This window comes from Sapajus apella, unplaced genomic scaffold (assembly GCF_009761245.1).
Source record: "Sapajus apella isolate SASKATOON/1434 unplaced genomic scaffold, GSC_monkey_1.0 scaffold86, whole genome shotgun sequence".
Classification (NCBI taxonomy): Eukaryota; Metazoa; Chordata; class Mammalia; order Primates; family Cebidae; genus Sapajus; species Sapajus apella.
In genome coordinates, this window is record NW_022437026.1 from 1548118 (window position 1) to 1572167 (window position 24050).

The 24050-nt window shown below is 36.8% G+C and overlaps 1 protein-coding gene and 1 long non-coding RNA gene across 2 annotated transcripts in view; both read right to left on the bottom strand.

Annotated features, from left to right (window-relative positions):
• Positions 1-3628: 3628 nt before the first annotated feature.
• The window catches only part of KDM5A (lysine demethylase 5A), a 95929-nt gene continuing 75507 nt past the window's right edge, over positions 3629-24050 (bottom strand). The window contains exons 22-28 of the mRNA XM_032254393.1: positions 23694-23855; positions 21067-21618; positions 20542-20685; positions 16583-16742; positions 15098-15318; positions 12429-12839; positions 3629-5147 (exon numbers count right to left, since the gene is read on the bottom strand). Of these exons, the coding sequence (XP_032110284.1) occupies positions 4941-5147; positions 12429-12839; positions 15098-15318; positions 16583-16742; positions 20542-20685; positions 21067-21618; positions 23694-23855 (1857 nt within the window). The 3' untranslated portion in view covers positions 3629-4940. The remainder of the gene's footprint in view (positions 5148-12428; positions 12840-15097; positions 15319-16582; positions 16743-20541; positions 20686-21066; positions 21619-23693; positions 23856-24050) is intronic.
• On the bottom strand, positions 9291-12422 carry LOC116534189. Its single transcript, XR_004261621.1, has 2 exons — positions 10501-12422; positions 9291-10184 (listed from the first exon to the last, which is right to left on the bottom strand). It is a non-coding gene; the product is annotated as an uncharacterized LOC116534189 (long non-coding RNA).

A 24050-nucleotide genomic window follows, 5' to 3' on the forward strand; every position in this document is an offset into this window, starting at 1 on the left:
TCTCTTTTTGTTGGCAAGAAAATTATTTTCCCAGGGATAATCAGATTTCCCCCACTACCCCTGCTCTTTCAACCAACCCTCCTCCTAACATACACAGTTACATATTTCATCAAACTGTTTGAGACCAAGATACTGCAAGCAGAGTCTTAACATTTTCAGAAATGATCTGTCCTTCATACCTGCATAAGCTGGGATCCTTGGCAATCGGGAAAAGGTGCCATTTGCTTCTACGAAGTAACTTGGGGTCTGTGAGCTTTAAGAAGCCAAAGAGAAAAGGAAAGCATTTCCTTGTTTTCCCTATCAATGGTTTGTTGCAAAGAGATAAATTTCTCAAGAACCAAAGGTGAGGAAATGTGTTGGTCATCACAGGATTCTTGCTGGAAACAGACCAGGTGAAATCTTCAGGAATCACTTCACATTCCAAAAACCCTATTCTCAGCAATGATAATAGGCTAATCACACCACTGAGCAAATTATTTCAGCTCAGTTCTTTATTTTATAGAGAGCAAATGAAATTAGAAACTGCTTTGGCACAGGTTAAAGGTGGCCCCCATATACTCACTAGTTTTCCTCAGGATTATCAACACTCATTATCAAAATGTCCTTTTACTTAGTTACCATTTAAAGTTGCCACCAATGTAAATGACAGGGGGTAGGGGTTAGGGTGGGGAACCTGAGCATACACAAAATGTTTTAAATCTCTTAGATGTAATTAACCATATCTAATGTTCTTTCAGAAAACAAAAGAAACACAAAACATGGTCAAAGATCAAGAAATCAGATTATATTTTTTGGAAGGCACCACCAATTACCCTGATAAATTGTAAATAAATATGTAAGGGAATAATCAATGGGGAATCTTGAGGTTTACAAGACATTGCTGTTTAGACCACTTGGAGTACTGCAAAAGAAAGAACAAGCAAGATACAGCTTTAATAACCCATCATATCCTTGTCCAGTGCACATCATTTGTTGCATAGTGGTGACTGGCTATGATCCAGGCCAAGAAAATACGAAAATTCAAAAAATACATTAACATCCATTCTTTCTCTCTCATACTACAGTATGAGATACCACCTGGCACATTCATATCCAAAGAAGTAATGATATGCTTTAATTGAAAAGAAAAAAAAAAGGAGGAATTTCAAATTGAGTAGTTAAGGACCTACTTACTGTAAAAGCAACCTTCTACACACATATGAAGCTAATTCACATGTGAAACTTTATTGAACCTGGTTATATGTGGGACTTCAACAGCTCAATTTTTCCACAATTTACACTTTTCAAATCCCACTCCAAATTGTCACTTTCTCCCTTAAAAAGTGGCTAATGCCATCCTTTGAGAGGTTTTCTCAGTTTTTTTCATCCTCCTACTGTAAGCACTGGCTGATATTCACACAAATGTACTACAGAATTAAAATACTGACAAGCAAGGAGTTTCTTTACATGCACTGAATTGCATCCAGAATCCAAAAATGAAGAAACACAAAAGAACAGAGATTTTTTTGGACACCTGCTAAGGACAATAGTAGAGAAGAACAGTGGTAAAGCACAAGTAAAATCATGCTAATCTTATAGGTCTGTCAGCCTTTGTTTTTTTGAGAGAGAGAGAGAGAGAGAGAGAGAGAGAGAGAGAGAGAGACTGACTTGCTGTTGCCCAGGATGGACTCAAACTCCCAGGTTCCAGAGGTCTTCCCACTTCAGCCTCCTGACTACAGGTGCACTCCACTGCACCTGGCTGCCATGTTTTTTTATTATTAAAGTACACTGTGGGCAATCAAAGGTTTAATGTTTGCCTTTTCAATTATTCAAAGTTTGACATGCAGTAATTTATAATTTTACTGAGGCACAAATTTGAATCATGCAGGCAAAGCTCGTGTGCAGCAGCTTAGTGAGGAAGTCCTGCATCTACACGTCAACATAGCTTTGTTGCAGTACCTATCAGGAAGCAAAATAAACATCTGTGGGAGGAAAATGTCCTGTCTTCTCCCCCAGCTGGAAAGCTAACTACTAGTGCTATACTTGTACTTCTAAACTCAGGGATCTGCATAGTTCTAATGACTTAGCCTTTAAGAATATCGAAGGCCTACCATTTTTCCATTTTTCTTTCTGTAACCTTTGCCAAGATAATTTATAATGAAGGTAGTGAGAAATACCTTTGAAATAATTAAACATAGAAGTTAAAATACTAACGGTGAACAACTGCAACTCCGGTTGCACCTTAGAGGAGATAGGAAGGGTAGAAAGACATTTTAAATCATGTCTTAATACAAAATATTACAATACAGAAGAACGGAGCAAGTTGTAAATAAGTAATTTCCTCTAAATGAAAATAATGCTATATATTAGAACACCAACATTTCTTTAAATAGACGAATCTCTTTTTCGTTAATTCCAAAACTGGAATTTTTTGTTTTGCCATTAATTTCTCCCTTCTGTTCTTCTCAGCCTTGGTCTAAACCTGTCAAGTCAGACCAAATCCTCCATGACTTTCAAGTAAATACAGAAAATCCCACAGTATCAACGAAAAGATATATTTAAGTTTCGAAATGTCAGAAAGTAACAGGAAGTTATTCATACTTTCTCAGCACCCTCATAACTCTCCACCGATGGTGGAATACTTAATGGAAGACTTGGAAGGAAAAATAAAAATTTTAAATTGTATTCCAGGCATCCATCACTTAAAATTACATTCAATTTTTAACCCACAAGTATCTGAAGACTTTTACAAAGAAGACCAAAAGGCAAAAAATATTGTGCTTTCTTGTATAACATCAACCAGATGAAATTCTTAATTGATAATCTTTAGTTTGACAAAAGAAAAACTTACGAAATTGGTGAATTAGTAACCTTGCAATATTCACTGAAATCTTGGATCATACACACACTTGAGATAAGACCTCAAGATGCATGCACAGTAATACTAACAAGCCTCTGAACAAGTCAAACGTTATACAATATTAAGAAATGAATGACTAAAAAGTAGGTAGTATGAACCACAGAGAAAACATTTACAGAAATTGGATTTTATAAGAAAACATCTGCTTTTTTTTTTTGTCGTAAGATGCCTTTTGAGTTAAATCTCATACCCACTCAAACTGTAACTGGACAGTACATTTCACTTCTAGTTACTAGAAGACAGTTCTTTAAAAGAGACTGGGGCAAAAAGGGAAGAGACTATAAGCTGTTGCTAGGTCCACCCCAATCCCCCCTTAAAAGGAAAACAGATGAATTTAAGTAAAACCACAGATTTTTAAACCAAAATAAAGATATCAGACAATGAAGACAAAACACTATTTTTAGTCTTTTTTTTTTTTTTTTTTGTCCTTTAAAAAAATTAGTCCCCTTCTAATAAGAGTTTACATACAGCTTACCTAATACCTTAAGAAGAACAGAGAACATAACAGGAGGGAAGAGGACACAGCACCATAGTTTCAAACATTCACACACAAAAGAAAAACAGCCAGCACAGACTAGAGTGAGACCAAGTTTCCCAGCAGACAGGGACAAGTCCCAACACACAAAGGAAATACAATTATCTATTTGAACAAAAGCAAAATGGAAGATCTGGTCAGGCTGGGATGGAGGAGGGAGTGCTAATTCCTTGTACTACAAGGAAGGAATGGGATTTTTTTTTTTTTTTTAAAGCAAAAAAGAAAAAGCAAGCCCCCAAATGGATTTTTGATGTTGAAACTCTGTCATATGCTGCTGGTAACAGTAAATATATATATTTATATATTCATATATGTATATTAAAAAAGGAAAAATAATCTATTTATAGAACAGTCAGTAGTCAGAGACATTTAGAAAAAAGTAAAAACAAGTCCTTTTTTTTCTTTTTAAAAATGGATTTACTAAAACAACTTCATCACCCAGAGGTACTACAACCCCCATCCTCTGATGAAGCCATGGTGTTATTCAACAGCATCTGCTGTGGGCCATAGTTAGAAATTGCCAGTGTTGGAAACAGCAGACATTGGGGTCAGGGCTGCAAGGCAAAAAGCTGTTATTTGCTGGTCTTGCTCATGGCCATGCCTGAAGCCTGGTGTCTGGAATACTTGTGAATGAAGTTTTCCCCAAAAAGCATGCATCACTGTAGCTCAGTAAGATAGTATGACTCGTCATTGTCGTCGTCGTTTCTTTTTTGGCAGAAGCCTGGATCCATGTACCTGCTCTTTCCTAAAATGTAGACCCAAGACAGCAAGATTTTTCAAAGCCAAAAAAAGGCTCCTTGCCTTGTAGTAGGTTCTTCTCCCCAGAATCCAATCTACGCAGATTTCTGAACTAGATGACATCCTCATCCTTACAAAGATAAGGTGACCTGCCCCAGATGGTAAGAGGTTCTCCTATTTGGGGTGTTCTTCTAGCACAAACAAGCACAAATATCTGAGGTCAATAGACTGATATCATTCCTTGATGTCTAACAGAAATAACTTTGGCCCTGTTACTACTAGTTGTATCTTTAGGGCATTAAGTACCAGGTAATAATGGAAAACCCTCTCCAACTATCCCAATGAAGGAGATCCAAGCAATAAGCACCTTCAGGTGGTGCTGCTCCTAAGTTGTAAGACTCTAAGTAATATCAACTGGACATAAGCCACATCCTACATGCCCTGTTAGCATACCAATGTATTAATACCAACCAGCCACCCTAGAGCTCTATCAAGCATCTGGCCTTAATGCAATAAACCACACTCAAAGGAAACATGAGTTGAAATATTGGCTGCTGTACCAAAGAAGACACCCTCTGCAAAGATATGTTGATAGAGAATGTAACCCACAGAGTCCACGCAAAGAGGAAGCCGGCACTAAGAGGACTTTCTCTGAAGGCCATTCATCTTTGGAAGCAACATTTCAAGTGGATATAAACCACTCTACTTGATGACTAAGGTCCCAATGTGGTCCATTTCCCCCCATGTCCCAAACTAACCAAACATCTGCTAACTGGTCTCTTTAAGATCCTCCATTGGTAGTTTGTAGCTCATTATGAAGGAAGGAGGTGTTGCTTGACCTGGGCTATCTGGCCCCTGCTTCTTTGCACAGTTTATACAGATGTAATCTTCATTTTCAGCCATTTCTGGAGATACACCCACACAAACTTGATGAAACCACTCATCACAGCCACCATCACATTGTACCCAGTCTACCTGTAGGAAACAAGATTGGGGAATGTTTAGGTTACATAAACATTAAGCCTAGAATAAAAGCAAACCAAAGAGCTTTCTTGGCTTAAATGATAGCAAACAACTGGGATGTCTAGAGACAGGCAATGACTTCTTATGGGGTTATTTTTTAAAGAAAGAAGCTGAGAAGTTAATACCCCAAAATTATATTTTACCATAGTGTGTCCACAAAATTAGGCCTCTCAGGTACTCCGTTACCTCATGAATACCTGGGGTTCCTTGTGAGGCAGAAACATGTTTGAGAAAAATTTGACAAAAAGGGTACTTCTAATAGAGCAGCCAAGTAGTTTTAGCTAATATTAACAATTTCTAGGCTCTAAGACAATGCAATTAATTATCAATCAAGAAAGGAAGAGTACAACAATGTGAAGGCAATCCTGTGTATTAGCTTTATTTCAAAGAGATAAGCCAAAGTACTAAGAGCATTAAATACCTTTTTAGAAAAGCAGTCACATAGGCCACTTTTAAAACTAATATTTTTTATTCTTCTCTTCTTCCGTTACAAATACAACTCCCTATAAAAAGTTAGCAAATATCAGATGTCAAATCTTACAAATTAACCAATTATAACAGTCAAAGACACAGGTCAATAGATCACTCTGGGGTTTAAAATTAAAATCTGGAAAATTGATAGGTCAGTGGCAGGTGCCAAGCAAACTCTGACCCTTCTGATGACAGTATGGTTACAGAAGGCTAGGGAGGGACTGTAGTTTGGTGACTTTAAGCCTTGGACTTAGAGTTAACAATACAGTGACTTTTGCCTTTTATATTTGAAGGCTGGTTGTGGTAGTTTTTACAGCTAATGTGATGGCAAATGAGAACATTTAAGATGAAAAGAGCTACTCTCCCTCACCTCAATACAAAGGTTGATCTTTTCATTGGCATAAGAAGCCACTTAAAACCATGAGCTTTACCAGGTATCAAAGTAAGGAGTAGAAAGGGATCAAAGAAGTACCTCAATACAACTTATGAGAAAGAATAGAGGAAGGAGGTTTTGGCTAGGTAAATGAGTTTCATTCCTAGAAAGTGAGTGGTTTTCAAAATTAGTTTCCATGTCCTATTAAAAAATTGTCAAAACCACAGTAGTCATGTCAGTAGTTTTAGGCTTATAAGAGGTGGGAAAAATAATTTATCAAAATAATATTTTACTTTAATTGTTCCTATTCTAAAGTTCTAGCTCTTAAGAGACAATCTTGTTTAACATAAAGATTACTCAACTCAGAAGTTCTGAGTTCCAGTATGTATAATTTCAGGCAAGTCATTTAACCTCACTGAGTGGTTCAATTTCCTTATCTGAAAAACGGAGATGACATTAATTACGAGATTACTGAGCGGATCCAATGAAATAATGTATAGCAAAACAACTAGTTCACTGCCTAGGATATTGGAGGCACTTTCCAGTCATGGTCTCATGGCCCTACTCATTATCCTACACTATACAAAACATTTTACACCTTGTTGTAACTCTGCAGCACTGCTTTTCAAAGTGTGTACACCACTGGCATCAGAATCATCTATTATGTTTGTTAAAAATGTAGCTGGGACCCATCAGCCTATGAACTCAGAATATCTGAGGAGTACACGCCAGAAGTTTACATTTTTAATCAGCTCCCAAGTGATTTTCTCATATATTTTAAATTTGATTACTGCTGGTAAATTCAGAGCAACTTAATACCTTCCTAAACTGATTTCTGTTTTTGTTCTGTAATTGTTTGTTTAGCTTCTGAAGTCTGTGCAATTAATAAAAAATAAAAAAATAAAACCTCATCAAAATGTTCCGATGGTAGCAAACTAATCAGAGACTACAAGAAAGGGAAATAATGGTGGCATCTGCACAAAATGTAAAAATTAAAGTACTGCAAGCAGGTGAAGACTTATGAAATGCTAGCTGTAGAGCAGGTGCACTCAGAATGAGTGTTTTGGCTGTCTGGGACTGGTAAAGGGAACTGGAAGGATAAATTGTGGTTCTCTGTGCTGCCCAGGTTTGAGATGCTATGCTGTTTATAATGGTATCCCTGAACCAACAGCTAACTTTTACCCTTACCTCCAACCCTCTTAATCCAGTCTAGTCCCCATTCATGCTGACCCATTGGATAAGAAAGTTATCGGTGTATCAGTATTTGCTACAAAAAAAAAAGTGTCGTATGTCTCTTTAAATCTAATTTCTGCACTATACTCGCTGGCTTACAATTTCCCAAAATTCTCTTGCAAATAAGACAATACTTTCCCTTTCGTGGTTTTTGACTAGAGGTCCCCTCCTAAGCCTAGGTCTTCTACCATTTCAAAAGCGTATACAACATTCCTTGAGTTACTGGTACACAAATTCTGACCCAGACTACAGGTTATGTAACAATTTAACCTGATAATATGACGAGCAAAAAAAAATAGTCCTTCTCTTACCAATATCTTTTTATCATGTTCAACTACTAACAATCAAATTTGAGTTCTACTTTTGTGTGAAAAGCCCACAGGATTATAAAGCAAACTAAAGTCTGGGATGTCAACTGACTCCAAAGATGATTTTGACACAGGGGCAACATACTATGTAGTATCCTGAAAACTCAAGAACATAGAATTTGGATAACTATATGAATTGTTATCTCCCGTTTCATTATTTCTAGGAGGCATGTTTAGTGAATCCAAAAAAATAATTCTTAAACTTCACACCTATGCGCTGTTCAAATACTGAATAAGAAATTTTATATTATAGTACATGTTTAGTGAATCAAAAAAAAATAATTCTTAAACTTCACAGCTATGAGCTGTTCAAACATTGAATGGTAAGAGATTTTACATTATAGTACAAATAGGTTACTATGTTCAGATCTGGGGTAAATGTCTGCTTTAAAGAGGAATACATTAAAGAGAGAAAATAATAATTTAATATTCATGTTTTGCTGTATGGTTTCATATTTACACTTAAGAAAAAAATACTTGGTATAGTATATTTTGATCATTTCTTAGAGAATAGTGCTGCACTGGGAAAAAAGAAAATCTGGTAATTTAGTGATGTTCTTAGCTTAGTAACTGAGTTTTTATTATTTTGGCATTTAATATCTTTTGCACCAAGTTTCCTTGCAAAAACCAGATTTGAAAAAGGAAAACAATTCACTTAGTGAACTACAACATAAGTTCAGAATCCTTGTGTATATTTTCTTGGTGCCCTCAATATTCAGTGACCAACCCTCCCAATTTGCCAAGGAATGAAAGAATTCTCAGTATGTGGGGATTTCAGTGCTAAAACTGGAAAAGTGCCAGGGAAACTGGGACAGTTGGTTACTCTAGCTCAAAATCACGTCCCCATGTGTGTGTGTGCCTGTGTGTGTGTTAGTTACACACATTTAGGTAACTTAACCTTTGATTATCTATGCTAAAAGGAGATATGAACTAGTACAACCACTGAAAATGCAAATACCTTGACTGAGGCAACACCCCCCTGAAAATCTTTTAAAATCAGAGTGGTTAATAAATAAATTCAGTCTTTTAATTTACCACACCAAACTTATTACAGAAGTAAGAATGGGTAAGAAAAAGGCCAACAATAAGAGGGTAAAAAAAGTGAAGGGAAAAAGAAGACTATTTTCATAAGTAAAATTATTAAATATTTATTCTAATACAGAAGAAAAATGTTTCTTAAATTATTAGCCTGAAAGAATTTGGTCTTTTTCCAGTTAACTTGTTTTATCTTTGGTACCAGTAAGACTAAGAGTTCAAAGAGAAAAAGATTCTGAACTTTAAAATTAATTTTTAAAAAATAGTTCATTATTATTAATTTCAGCTTGACAATTTAATAATCAGAGGAAGAATTTTTTCAAAATCTTTTACGTTATTCTGGTATTGTCTTTCCTTTTTTAAAACATCTTGAAATTGAGGCACATTTAACTAGCCGCCTTTAATCCTTCTTTGAATTTTTTAAAACATCTTGAAATTGAGGCACATTTAACTAGCCGCCTTTAATCCTTCTTTGAATTTTTAAAAGACATTTCTCAAATTAGCTGGGCATGGTGACATGTGCCTGGAGTCCCAGCTATTCAGGAGGCTAAGGGAGGAGGACTGCTGGAGCACAGGAGATCAAGGATGAAGCAAGCTATGATCACACCACTGTACTCCAGCCTGGGCAACAGTATAAGACCCTGTCTCCAAAAAAAAAAAAAGTATTTCTCAATCTACACATTTTTGGGGAAAAGTAACAGTAATTATTGGTTAGAGAAATAATAGTCATTACTGGTGAGAGAATTCACCTAAAAACAAGTGAACCCTAGAAGTTATTTTTTGCTGCATGGTATTTTAAAGAACAAACTGCTCTTGAAAGCATCAATTTTTTTCTTTTTTTTTTAACATCATCTTGCCAATCTTTTTCTTTTTGAGACAGGGTCTCCCTGCATAGCCCAGGCTGGAGTGCAGTGGTGCAAACACAGGTACAATCATAGCACATTAATTACAGCCTTGAACTCCTGGACTCAAGCAATCCTCCTGTTTCAACCTTCTGAATAGCTGGGACTACAGGCATGTGCCACTGCACCTGGCAAAAGCATTCTTTTCTTATTTTGTTCCATAAATGTGTGCTGTACATTAGTTTTCTTAGAGAAACACTAAACACTGAGAAAGTTTTAACATTCTTTACAGAAGCTTTTATAGAAATATAACTTTTATTTAGTAAAATCAGTGTCAGGAACAAACATATAGAACCTTAAAAACTGCAAAAACAGGAAAAATATCTATAATCTGAAATAACTTCTGCTTAAAACGAAACACATTATAGAAATATAACACTGTTGCACTGGCATGGATGTCCAAAAGTGTAAAAAAAAAAAAAAAAAAAAAAAAAAAAGAAATATAACACTGTTTTAGGTAAACAAACAACATAGGGTAGGGTACACATTGCTCACCTTTATGTATTTTAACAGTTCGAAATAGACATTTTCTCTGAGCACTCAGCCAAATCTCCTTTTGCTCCATCAAAATGTAGATGGTAACTCTAGATTTTGTTTAAAAAAATACCTACAGGCCGGGCGCGGTGGCTCACGCCTGTAATCCCAGCACTTTGGGAGGCCAAGGCGGGTGGATCATGAGGTCAAGAGATCGAGACCATCCTGGTCAACATGGTGAAACCCCGTCTCTACTAAAAATACAAAAAATTAGCTGGGCATGGTGGCGCGTGCCTGTAATCCCAGCTACTCAGGAGGTTGAGGCAGGAGAATTGCCTGAACCCAGGAGGCGGAGGTTGCGGTGAGCCGAGATTGCGCCATTGCACTCCAGCCTGGGTAACAACAGCGAAACTCCGACTCAAACAAAACAAAACAAAACAAAAAAATACCTACAGTATATTAGGAGCAAATCTCCTGGTTCTTCCAAAAATAACGATCACATCTTAGCACTTACGTTGCATTTTTGGTTAATAAGTGCTTTCACAGAGATTGTTTCATCTTATGATCATAACTCTGACTAAGCAGGGCACCTGTTACTTTGACAATTTCATAGCAAATAAAAAAAAAACAGCCATAGTGTTTACGCTGCTCTAAGAAGATAATAGGAATAATGGATGAACTGAATCATATTTAAACGCTGAGCGAAGGGAGGGGAAAGATTAAGTGATAAGGAGAAAAAGAGTACAAAAATAAAAGACTTATGATAAATATAAACATTATAGAAAGAATGACAGGAATGTTTAAAAAAGAAACATCCTATCTTGCTGCTAGTCTTGAAACTACCATAAAATTAAAGGAGAAAGGAAAGGGAGACGGTTCTGCCAATACTGAACTGCTAACACTTTGGTACCCAAAGAGAAAGTTAACTCTGCATCAGCCTCTTTAATAAACAAATTAAAATGAAAACAAATTCAAAATTAAAGATAAAAATAATATTCACATTATTATGTACTAAAATGCTTTAAAATGTTTATAATATAGGAGAATACTTATAAAATGAATAAATGCAAGTCAATAAACAGTCTGACAATCATATAAAACAAATCCCATAAAAAATTTGAAAGGAAACACTAAAATATTTATAGCTGTCTGCCTTGGAAGATTAAACTACAGGATATATATTTTACTATACGTAGTATTCATTTTCCAAAAATAAATAGAATACCTCTAATATATCTCATTTATTTAAATATGTATAATTTAGTCTGGAATGTGTTTTTGTACTTACATCTCAATTATCGATGGGGTAGAGTGTTAGTGGAGAGAATCTGATCTGAGAGCCAGGGATCCAGGGTTCTACTTTTGGTTTTGCTATTTATTAGCTCTGTAACTTTGGTCACACAATTGATCTTCCCTGAGTCCTTGTTGCATCATTTGTAAAATGAGCAGCCTGAACAAGGTGACCTCTTGGTCTCTTCGAGCTCTAGAAATGCTTAAGTATTTCACTGAAGAAATAAGTGAGGGCATAACCCATAGGGAATAGTGATGCAGTTTTATGTACTGTTTATATTTTCAAACTGAGACACTATTTGAATTCTAAATATCAAGTAGTGCAATGAGCATAATAACATTAAAACTACAGATGTATCAATATTCTTGACAAGAACCATCACAGGTGCCTCCAACCATTTAAAAAACTGGAATTTTTCACAAAGTCTGATTATTTCTCAGAAGTTCATATTGTCAACATTATATCTAAAGAATGGCCATCACAGAATTACTATGCTTAAAATTTAGGGTTGAAATTTTTAAAATAAAATTTGTTTTATTTATTTATAGGTTTGAATTATTTCTTGTAAAAGATTTGAAGAAAATCATATTCCTTTCAGGAGAGTGCTCATAGGTCTCAATATGAGTAAGATATGGACCAAAGGTTTCAAGTCTTTGGAATACACTCTTAATGCAATTTGCCGCAGCTCTTCCAATACCGGCCCAGGATCTTTTCAGGCCACTGTGGCTAACTGACAAGGTATTTAGTTCCCTGAGTCACCTTACAGGGAAGGCACAAGACTATTCTGAAACTTGTTCTGCCCTCTGCATATGAAATGCACTGTTTGCCAAGGATTGGCACATAGCTTCTCTCTGCTCCTGTCTCATTATGTTCACTAAGTATATGATTTTAAAAATACAACACTTCTACTAGGCACACTAAGGGCCTCATTATTCGAAACAGTTTATAGAAATTGTACAAAAGATATTATGTTGGAAGTCCAAATCCTAGAAATCAAAAACATACTTAACGCTGGTATCAAACATGTAACTCCACAACTGTTGTTCCTTGACCCCTCACACTTGACTATAAACAGCAGGAACTCACCTTGTCCTTGCAGGGCCTTTGGCAGTTTTGTGCTGCACATACAGCATTCTCATCATCAGATTCCTCTGCTCCTGACCAGTCATACTTTGAGGGGATGTCCAGCACTTTTTTCTCTCTTTTCTTCTCAGTGCTCTCTTTCACAAGTTCAACTTTGGCTGCAGCAGCCTTCTCCTTCTTTTTCTTTCTTTCTTCTTCTTTTGCTAGTTTCTTGGCCAGTTTATTCAGCTCCTTTGATTTGTCTGAACTTAATTTTAATTTCTTCTTTTTAGGTTTGTCCATTTTCTTTAACTCCTTGGACTTCTGTTTTCCTTCTCCAAAAAGTTGCTCTACCTTTTCTAGCTTCCGCTTCCGTTTCTTCTCTGAAGAATCCTTTCCTTTCACTTTCAGTGGTTTCTCTTCCATGCTGTCATCCTTCAAAAATATAAAATTAGGAACAACTTTAAAGCAAGACAGTTAAAAAACAGTGTTACTCTCTTTTATGAGACACCTAGAATACACATTGAGAGAGACAGATAACCTCGAACAGAGGTTATCAGAGGCTGAAGGGAAGAAGAAATGGAGGTTTGTTAAGTGGGTATAGTTTCTGTTGGGGATAACTGAAAAATTCTGGAAAAGAAGAGTGGTGACAGTTGTTCCAACTGAATTGTCTACCTAAAAAGGACTAAAATGGTAAATTGTATGTTATGGATATTATGCTACAATAAAAAAAGATTTATGGGCCGGGCGCGGTGGTTCACACCTATAATCCCACCACTTTGGGAGGCTGAGGCGGTTGGATCACTTGAAGTCAGGAGTTTGAGACCAGCCTGGCCAACATGATGAAACCCTATCTCTACTAAAAATACAAAAATTAGCTGGGTGTGGTGGCACATGCCTGTAGTCCTAGTTACTTGGAAGGCTGAGGCAGAAGAACGGCTTGATCACAGGAGGCAGCAGTTGCAGTGAGCCAAGATCAAACCATTTGCACTCCAGCCTGGGCAAGAGATGAGAGACTCTGTCTCAAAAAAAAAAAAAGATTTATGTTATTCTAAAGATATTTAAAAGACATTTTAAGAAGGCAAGTACACTATTCAATGAAGATAACAGTGGAAAATAATGACAAGTCTGAAATGAAATATTTAACTTATTTTCAGCTTAGTAGGAGAAAAAGGGCACAAAAAATTTCAGTGTTAACATATTAACACAGTCTGTAGCATCTCTGTTAGAGATGAAAACATACAGAAAAAGTTAGCTGTACTAAATTTTGTAGTAACTTTCAGGGTCTTCAATTTATTACTAGTAAAGTATTAACCCAATTAATGAAAGTATTGGTGGTTATTTTTTGAAGTCAGAAAAACATAAAACTGTATCCACGATCTCATTACAAAGAATATATAATGACTTTGCCAAGGGCCAGAAAACAGCTCATGTGACCAAGCCCAAAAAAAAAAAAAAAATTGTCATTTTTGTTTTTAGCGTTTTAACATTGCTGCTAGTATGTGCCAACGTAATAAACATTTAAAATTTTCATATAAAAGTGTATCTAGTAACAGAAAGAATGGGAGGAGGCATCAGAGAAAGAATTACTGAAGAAACATAACATAAACTTAGTAAATTCCTTAAGAAAAAACATTTGAGAATTCATTTTGCTGTAGATTTGAGACTTGAAAATCTAAGAATCAGCAGAATCCAAAAGACTGGATTATACGTGCTTTAACTCTATTACATCTTGAACAAGATATTTAACCTCTTAATACTCTGTGCTTCCTTATCTGTAAAGAGGATTGCGTAAGATAATGAATGAGAAGAAAATGCTTTGCAGACTGGAAAACACTATCTAAATTAGGCTACCTAGATCTGACTTCCAAAACAAAAACAAACTATAGTATGCTAAATGTATCTGTCTCTACTATTGGTGATATGGTACCATTCCATTACATGGAAACAAGGAAACTAATAAAAGAATACTGGGAGTCAAATGGCAAAGTTAGAATCCAGGTCTCTATTTTTACTGGAGGTGTGACCTTAATTTTCTACCTCTCATACTTACTTTCTTCATATACAGAATGGGTAAAATACTTGCTCTGTCTCTCCCTCCCCTACCTATCCCTCTTCAAGACAGTGGTGAGGACCAAATGGATATGGTATCATCATCGCATCAAATGAGCTCATGGAACTGCTATGTAAGTGTGTTATATGAATGTGGACTTTCTCTCCCACCCAGTCTACTTCTGTTTAACCATCCCTGTGCTTCTTTTTTATAGCCACTATATATTATCCCCTAATTTTGGGCCCTCCAATAATGGGAGTCTGGGCTAAGGAGGTTGTTCTAAACTGGATGGTTATCAATCATGCCGTTTCCCGTCCCCTTCTTTTAAGCAGAAATGGCCTTTTTTCAACTTAGATACTACATAAAAACTCAATAAAGAAAACCATAAGTCAGATCTCTGGTGTTTAACAACAAAAAAGACAGAAAGAAACAAAGAAAGACAGGGAGAGAAAGGGAAGGGGAAAGGGAAGGAAAGGAAACAGGAAGATAGCACAATTTCTTAGGCTGAAGTGGGAAAGTAAGCCAGCCAGATTACTGCTGTCAGCCATCCCTTTGCTAACATTTATGATACTGATACCCTCTGAGAAACCCAGGCATTCTAGTTTTAAAATGACTGTTTAAATAAGCATAAAATCCATACCTCCATGATATGTAAGAATCTGTCTTCGGAGGGTGGGTGTGTGGCCTGCAAAATCCGCCATATGTGTTGAGTCTCATCCAGAGATACTTCCAGGAGATCTCCAACCATCATAAGTTCTTCCAGTTGGGCCTTAGCTCCAGGTGACAACTCCAGCACTGGAGGTTCCAAACTTCGGGGCACCAAAGGGCTCTTCCGAGGTTGTTTCCTTGGGGTGCTGGAACCTTTCCCAAAAAATACCATAAAACAAAGCAAAAAAAAAAAAAAAAAAAAATCAAACTAAGGAAAAACATGCTTTCAAAGTAAATACTTAAAATAGCCCCCATTCCCCAATACTAACTTCAGATATATGGATTCATTATATCAGTATGAAAATGTAAACAGAATTAGAAACAAATACGGACCAAAAAGATGAACAATTCCAGGCCCTACTCTTAAAAAATGGTTTAGGGTTATTCATAAAAAGCAGTTCTTTCAGCTGGGTGCAGTGGCTGTCACACCCGTAATTCCAGCACTTTGGGAGACCAAGGTGGATGGATCACCTGAGATCAGGAGTGCGAAACCAGCCTGACCAACACAGTGAAACTCCATCTCTACTAAAAATACAAAAATTAGCAGAGCATGGTGGGGCATGCCTGTAATCCCCCCTGCTCGGGAGACTGAGGCCGGAGAATTGCTTCAACCCCGGAGGGGGAGGATGCAATGAGCCGAGATCTCACCATTGCACTCCATCCAGCCTGGGCAACGAGAGAAAATCCATCTCAAAAAAAAAACAACAAAACAATGGTTCTTTATCCTGAATGTTAATCTCTATTGAGTCTTTATCATGTGGCAAGAGGAGTAGGGAACCAGAATCTCTCCATTTTAGAGTATACCAAAAGATTAAGCAATTAAAAAAGCATTTGGCTGCCATATATATATATATATATATATCTCCTTCTAATGAACAGACAATAATACACCGTGTTCCATAAAATCCTGAATTTTATTATAAAGAGATAAACACCCTCCATCTTCCAGAGCTGTGACCTAAAGTAATGTGACTTGTTTTCGGTGAGGGAGAGAAAAATGAACATCATAGAGAAAATCACCCTCCAAGGAAAGGAAGAACTTTCTAACAATTAAAGTTATCCAAAACCAGAATAAATATTCTTAAAAAGCAGTAGTTACTCAACCCCTGATAATGACCAAATAGAAGGTAAAGGACTACCTACCCAGAATTTTCTAGAACTGAGGCCTGGGACTAGACAGCCCCTAAAGTTCTAATTAGGACTCTATAATTCCATGTACGTTTTCAGGTTCTGAAGACAGAAAATGCAAATAGGAGACTGGCTTTTCCTAAGGAAAATAGCATTTTCAGGTTCCATTAGCATTTCATGGCCGAGAACTGTATTCCACTCAAAAGGGATTCACAGTCTTGATTAACATAACGTTTTTTCTCACCAGTTTTAGGTTTATCTTCCCCACAGTTTTTTAAAGGAGTAATACCTTGAGAACAACTCTTAGAAGCAGAAGAATAAGCATGCTCTGCACAAAATGAAGGCGCTGTCCACATGTGAGTCACCACCTCCTCAGATTTGATGGGAATTTCTTCATCACAAAAAAGATTGGGTTCAAGACTACTAGAGGACTTCACACTAGCTGTGTCCTGAAGAAGAAACAAAGGGAAGTATTCAGAATTAGAGTCATTTAACTTATTTTACAAGTCCCAAAATGGAGGCTTGTTTCAAGTTAAAGCTTCTAATATACTAAATATGAGATTAAAATTAAATATCTTATGTTAAATAAGATAGAAAATGTCAACTGGGGAGAAAAACGGTAATTGTGGCAGGCCAGGTCTCCATTAGTAACCAAAGAAGTTTCCACTAACACATTACCATAATTCTGATGAATGTGCAAGTTAAACAGGAATGACTGCAAAAACGTGACAACAAACCCATTAAGCTATCACCTGGGTTTTCTGAGACTCTAAAGCCTGATAAAATTATGAAGGCATTCTTACACACACCTTGTACCAGGGCCCACTTAAGATTAAGAAATTTTTCCAAGTCTCTAGAGAAAGCTTTCCAGAGCCTGGACCCTACTCAAAGATGCGATACAGTTTGAATGAGACACTCTAGCTTGTAGGTGCACTCCCACACATAGGCATAGAGTTTAGAATGAATACAAGCATTGAAAAAGACTTGTAACTTTGCATTGGTTTGGTGAGTTACTCCATAACCAGCTACAGAAATAAATTCCCTTCTTTCTCAGTCAGTCTGCATCTCCTTACTGGACTGCGAGAACAAGCAGCTGGACCTCGACCTGTCCAGGAATATAATGACTACAGATTCAGGCCAAAAGAGAGTGTTAAGGTCAAAAACAACCCATAAAGATAATAAGCCTACAAAAAAAATTACTATTAAGTAATTTACCTTCTATAGTCTACAACCTGAAAAACTCCTATACCAACAAGTTAAGGAGTGGAAGATAAATTTAGATGTGGCAGCTTAAGGACACAAACCATTCACTCCTCTCTAAGGGTTTTCAAACCTAGAATTTTGCCAATTGCTCTTACTTAATACAAGTATATGTCTGACTGACAATATACAGATTATAATAAGTCTTCCTGTAATGCCATCAGTAGATTCTTGGAAGCTGACTTTAAGCAAAAGGAAGCACAGCAGCAGGTCCTTGAATAAAGCAGGTCCTTGTTTTCATTTCAATGTAACAATGATGGGGGTAAAAATAATTTCAGCTTGCAGATCAGCTCCGTGCTGCTCGTTAATCTCATTGTTTCTCACTTAAAGTCTTTGGAATGTTAAGTGAACTCTGATTAGGTCTCAGATGATTCTCCTTGAAGTTAGTTTCCCACAACCTCACCCACACAGACACAATCCCAAAAAATCAAGGACAGACTTTGCTTCATTAAATATCTACCTCGTAAGTAATAATTTTCTGGATGATAACTAAGGTAAAACGGCTGATTTTGGCTTACTAATTCATTACCTACTCCTCCTCCTAAACCAAGAGGGGGCTCTTCCTCAAGCAAAATATACTAAGTTCAAAGTATTTTAAGTATGAATTTATGGTCAAAACAGAGGGCATCACACAAAGGAAAACACCACCAAGCCAAATGCAAATAAACTGGCAAATAAAATTTTCATTACACAATAATTGCTTGTTCTATGGGAAAATGCTCAAGAGGATAGGTTTGTTTTTGTTTTTTTTTTTTTTTTTTCATTCAAAGATATCAACATCAAAGTAAATTTTCGGGGGTACAGCTCAGTGGTAGAGCATTTGACTGCAAAGTAAATCTGACCTTGAATTACTGTTAAGTCTTTACACCATTCTTCTCTTCTCAGCTGTCAAATACATTGTTAACACTAGATAATCCATAATCTTATTTTTCTACCCTGCCAACACCTACTACCAAAGAGAAGGTAAGCTAAGATTCTCATATAAATTCTGCCAAAAAAAGACTACTCCATACAACCATATAAAACTACAGTTGTGATCCCTAGCCCTGAAAATCATGGAATACTCGTGATGTTTTCATAGGTTACAAGACTTTTTTCGAGCAAAGCCCATCATGTTAAGCAATTCTACAGGAGTGGTTGATACTTACTGTGCTAGAAAGTAACCACCAAAAATATCAAAGGCCTCTAACTAGGGTAAATGGGTGATTCTAGTATTCAAGCAAAACGCTAATTATGCTTGGCATGGGTTGCATTCCTTTTCAGCTGCTCCTAGTTATCCTATATACAACTTTGTAAACAAAGACGGTCATTAACTTCTGGATAACAAGGTGCTTAAGAAGATTATTTGAATAGGCTAATTCACGGTGCAACTGTTCTCAAGTCTTTCCCCTGGATCCATTTTTATCTTGAGAAAAAGTATTTTCCTACAGAAGAATCTACAAGCGTCTATGATGGATGCTTTTCATTTTACGTCCCAGGAGTTTTAATGCTGATGAAATTAATGAGCACTACCCAGCTGATCTGCAACCTGAAGAGACAAAAGATAGTGACAGGGTAGGGAAAGGATCTCCCCTTGTTATTTGGAGGCAGCATTTTATATCAGAGTAGGAGGAATTCTCAGGTCACAAGCATAGATTCTAAACAAAGCAACTAAGAATTATATAAAACAAATCAATGGATTGACTGTAAATCTGGCATGGTCTCTGCCTAGATCACGTTATTACTAGGTTAAAAAGCAAAGGACCTGCCCCTGACACAAAGTGATAACAAAAGGCCAACTGGATCCAACACAAAACAAACTCGTCAAAACCTTCTCTTCACCACCAGTGAGGTGTCATTATCAAAATAATCACACTGATAGTAAATAGTTTGTTGTATCTGCAACTGGAACTCAGCAAATTCTAACCTGGGCCCAAGTATTATATTACCCATCTCTGAATATGACATTCTATCTAGCACCATCCAGACAAGAAAGCAGAGCAAAAGACTCATAGTCTAGCTAGAATGGAATTTTTTTTTTTTTTTTTTTTTTGACACAAGGTCTTGTTCTGCTGCCCAGGCTGGTGCAACCACGGCTCACTGCAGCCTCAGCCTCCTACGCTCAAAGCAATCCTCCCACTTTAGCCTCCCAAGTAGCTGGGACTACAGGCACATGCTACCACACCCAATTAATTTTTGTATTTTTTATAGAGATGGGGGTTTCACTATGTTGCCCAGGCTGGTCTCAAACGATACTCCCACCTCAGTCTCCCCTAAAGTGTTGGGATTACAGGCATGAGTCTTCAGACCAAGCCTAGAATGGAATTCTTAAAATTTAACTGTATACAGACTTTAACAACTCTAAGAATAAAAAAAAACTGAAATTGACCATGAAGCTTTACATAACTTAATGCATTGTTTTTCTAGTTCCTCTATGCGATAAGGAGTTATGAGGAAAACAAATACAGATCTTTTTAAAATTCTATTTTCTAAAAATTGTTGTTTCAGGCCAGGTGCAGTGGCTCATGCCTGTAATCCCAGCATTTTGGGAAGCTAAGGTGGGCAAGATCACTTCAGGTCAGGAGTTCAAGACCAGCCTGGCCAACATGGTGAAACTCCATCTCTACTAAAAATACAAAAATTAGCCAGGCAGTGGTGGCGCACATCTGTAATCCCAGCTACTTAGAAGGCTGAGGCACAAAAATTGCTTGAACCCAGGAAGTGGAGGTTGTAGTGAGCGGAGATTGCGCCGCTACATTCCAGCCTGGGTGACAGAGACTCCATTTCAAAAAAAAAAAAAAAAAAAGTTTCAGCAACCTGTATTTTTTTGAGTTTTGAAAAAAATGCTATGACTATAAACTCAAAACAAATAGATGTCTAGTTTTCTCTTTCACTTTCAGGCCTCAAACATTGCCATTCAATAGTTTTTTTTTGTTTTTTTGCTTTTTTTTTTTTTTAAACAAACCCAGTGATCCAGTATGTACCCACACAGCCTGTCCATGTAATTACCTTCATGTCATAGCCATACGTCTCTCGAATGTCTTCATCAGAATCTGTTTCTTCGTCGTCATAGTCCATTGTTTGTCGAGGAGAAGATGACACACTGCTTACCACGCGGTTAAAAGCAGACTGCTGGAAACTAGGTAAGTGTCCCTAAACAACAGATAATTCCAAGAAGAACAGCATGACATGTTTATAATTATGTAATTAAGGGTAATTAAGGTGTGCTTAAGTTCACCAAAATGTAGTGAATAAGCAAAGTGGCTAACAGAGTTCTTCAACAGTTAGTAGAAATCGAATTATTTGATTATGATGCCAAAGTCCACCTGGATGACAGTCCCAGAAATATTTCACTAAGTATGTATCCCAAAAAACGTGCTATGGTGTATGCTGAAGGAGAATGTAACGGATAATATAATTGCTGACAAGTTACTGTTATTTTCCTAATCAAATAATAAGACAGATTCGATTTACTGTTTACACACTGACATATTATCCCATGAAATAGAAAAAGAATGTAAATCCTAAACTTGCCTGTAAGTCTGGATTGGCAGCTGCTTTTTGGAGTTCTGCACTGATGATCTTTTCAGTTTTTTCTCGAGCTGCCTGTTCCACCATACGCTGGCTCAACACAGACAGTTTGGCCAGAGCAGAGGATAGTTCATCTGTGGCTAGAGCCTGCCGTGCTCTATCTTGCCAACTCATAGCACGTTCTGTCAAACACTGTAGGGCCTCTCCTTCAGGCAACCGTACAGGCAACTTCTGAAGGGATACCAGGAGTGACAGAATAGTCTCTAGCCTGGGCCTTCGAGACCGCATACAAAGAGGGCAAAGGAATTTTACTTCTTTAGCTTGCCAGCTGGATCCTTTTTTTTGGGAACTTGATTTAGGGAGAGGAACACAGCTGTTATGGAACCAGTCTTTGCAGAGCTCACACTGTAGCATAAACCCACTGGCTGTCTTACGGCAAATGCAAAATTTTACTTCTTCTATGCGGTCCACCATGGTCATCTTGGCTAGGTTGACTGCTCTGAGGGAATGCATGGCTTCAATCTCTTTTTGCTCCCGTTCTTTAAAAACTGCCACCTGTACAAGACAAACATTTAATTAAAAAGAGTCACTGCAATATACCCCCAAAATACCAAATCCTCAAGGCTGTGGGATATTTCTCCAAGTTATCAGTTATAAACAGTTTCCTAAAATGTGGGGCCCCTAGCAGTTTCCATGCAAACATTGCTCAGCTGTGAAATGGGCAAAGTGCTATCATATTTGATCATGTACATCAGTACAGTACTTTGGCCTCTTCTGTAGGGTGCAGTAGAAAGATAGGATGCCTTGAAATCAAGCAACCTGGGCACAAAGCCTGGCTCTTGTACTTTTAGACAAGAAACAAGTTTCAGAAACTCTGTTTTCTGAAAAATAAGGATACTACCAACCGTATTTTGCTGTTTTACGGATTAAATAAGATAACATATGAAAGTGCCTAACCTGATACCTTGTACAAGGTAAACACTCAATAAAGTATTAGTTTCCCATCCCCTCATAATTCATTCCCTGGGGCAAGTCCTATACAAATTAATTTATTTCTCTATAGAAGTCCTCTTCATGTGTGAGTAGAATAGCAAAACCTGATGGTCAACTACAACAATAGAGTTTTATGAAACTCATTTTAACAAAGTAAATAAAGGCAAACAAATTTAATCAATTATCAATACTGTCAGTACATTTTTTTCTTAAGCTCCTAACAGCTTTGAAACAATTTTGAAATAATGTCCAGTCCTACTTGTCTAGCAAGACCGACTTGTTAGGCAGGCTCTCTAATCAGAGATCATTTTCACTGGCTTCAAAATAAGATCATTTGCATGCAGAAAGAGCTATATCATATGCAATTCCCTACTTTTATGTATTGTCCAGATTCATACTTATTCTCTCTCTACTTTCTCAGGCTCCTAGTAATCTTAACACATTCCTCCTATCCTCCAAAAAAGTGTAATTCTCACCAACTACAGATATTTTAATACTCATTAAGAGAAGGAAATCAGTAACCTTGTATAATTCCTTTGAAAGGCACAACAGTAGGAGTCACAAAATGTTTATATTAAATTCTAACCCAGTAATTATATTCCTAAGAGTCAAGTCTAGGAAATTTAAAAGAAGGAAAAGGTGGTCAGGTGCAGTGGCTCACGCCTGTAATCTCAGCACTTTGGGAGGCTGAGGCGTGTGGATCACAAGGTCAGGAGTTGAAGATAAGTCTGGCCAATATGGTGAAACATCGTCTCTACTAAAAATACAAAAAAAATAACCAGGCATGATAGTGTACGCCTGTGGTTCCAGCTACTCCAGAGGCTGAGGCAGGAGAGTCGCTTGAACCTGGAAGGTGAAGGCTGCAGTAAGCCGAGATCGCACCACTGCACTCCAGCCTGGCAAACAGAGCGAGACTCTGTCTCGAAAAAAAAAAAAGAAGGAAAAGGTTAAACAAAGAAGTTCATTTTATTACTTATAATAAGAAACTTAGTAACAGGCAAAATGCTCAAAATTAGAAAACTACAGCAGGTCCTCAAATAATATCTTTATGTTCAGTGTGATTTCATTATAACATTGATGAGAAAAAAAATCAATTCCTGGCCAATGCCACTGTCACTCACTAATTTACCAAAAATTGGATAATTATCTTATTTTTATTACTCTTTTTTAATGTATGTTTAGCTCAAATTTTTTCAATGTTTAATGTCAGAAGTGTTTGGGGTCTTTATTTAAAAGTCTGATGTTTTTGTGACCAGAAATAAGCTGCAGAAACTTAACTCTTGTATATCTCAATCTGTAGCAAAATTGGTTTCATTATACATTGCTTTGCTTAAAGCTGCAGTGCAAGAAGCTGTTGATTGAGGACTTACTGTACTCAGCTAACTACAGACAACAACTTGATGGAACAGTAGACAACAATTAAACAACAATAAAGAACAGAAGTATGGAAAAGAGCAGAATACTGAACTTTTTGTATACCTTGGTGATAAATATCTTTAATGTGAAATATATAAAAAATCATAAAGCCCAAGTATGAAAAAATAAAAAGTTAAAAACATAAAAACAGCGAGTCTGCTAATATCATTACAGAGTTTCATATTCACCAAGCAAACTCAAGACACTAAGTAATTTCTTACCACCATGGCTGTATCTCTTGTTTCCTCCAATCCTTCCTCCAGATCACTCAGAGGCTCCAGGTCCAGATCCTTTTCTTTTTCTTTTTCTATTAGTTCTTTCACTTTTTTCCTCCTATTTTTGCCACTCCCATATACGCCAATGTCAGTCCGGGGGCTCAGCACCTACAAAAATAAAACCAACATTATATACTCTGGTTTTTTAAAAAATCTTAAAAGTAAAAATAATAAAGGAACCATTTGCTGACCATTCAACCGTGTCCCAAGCACTTTAAGAAATTTATACACATGTGATCTAATTCATTCCTCACAACAACCCCATGTAGTAGCCATTAGTATCTACATTTTATAAACAAGAAA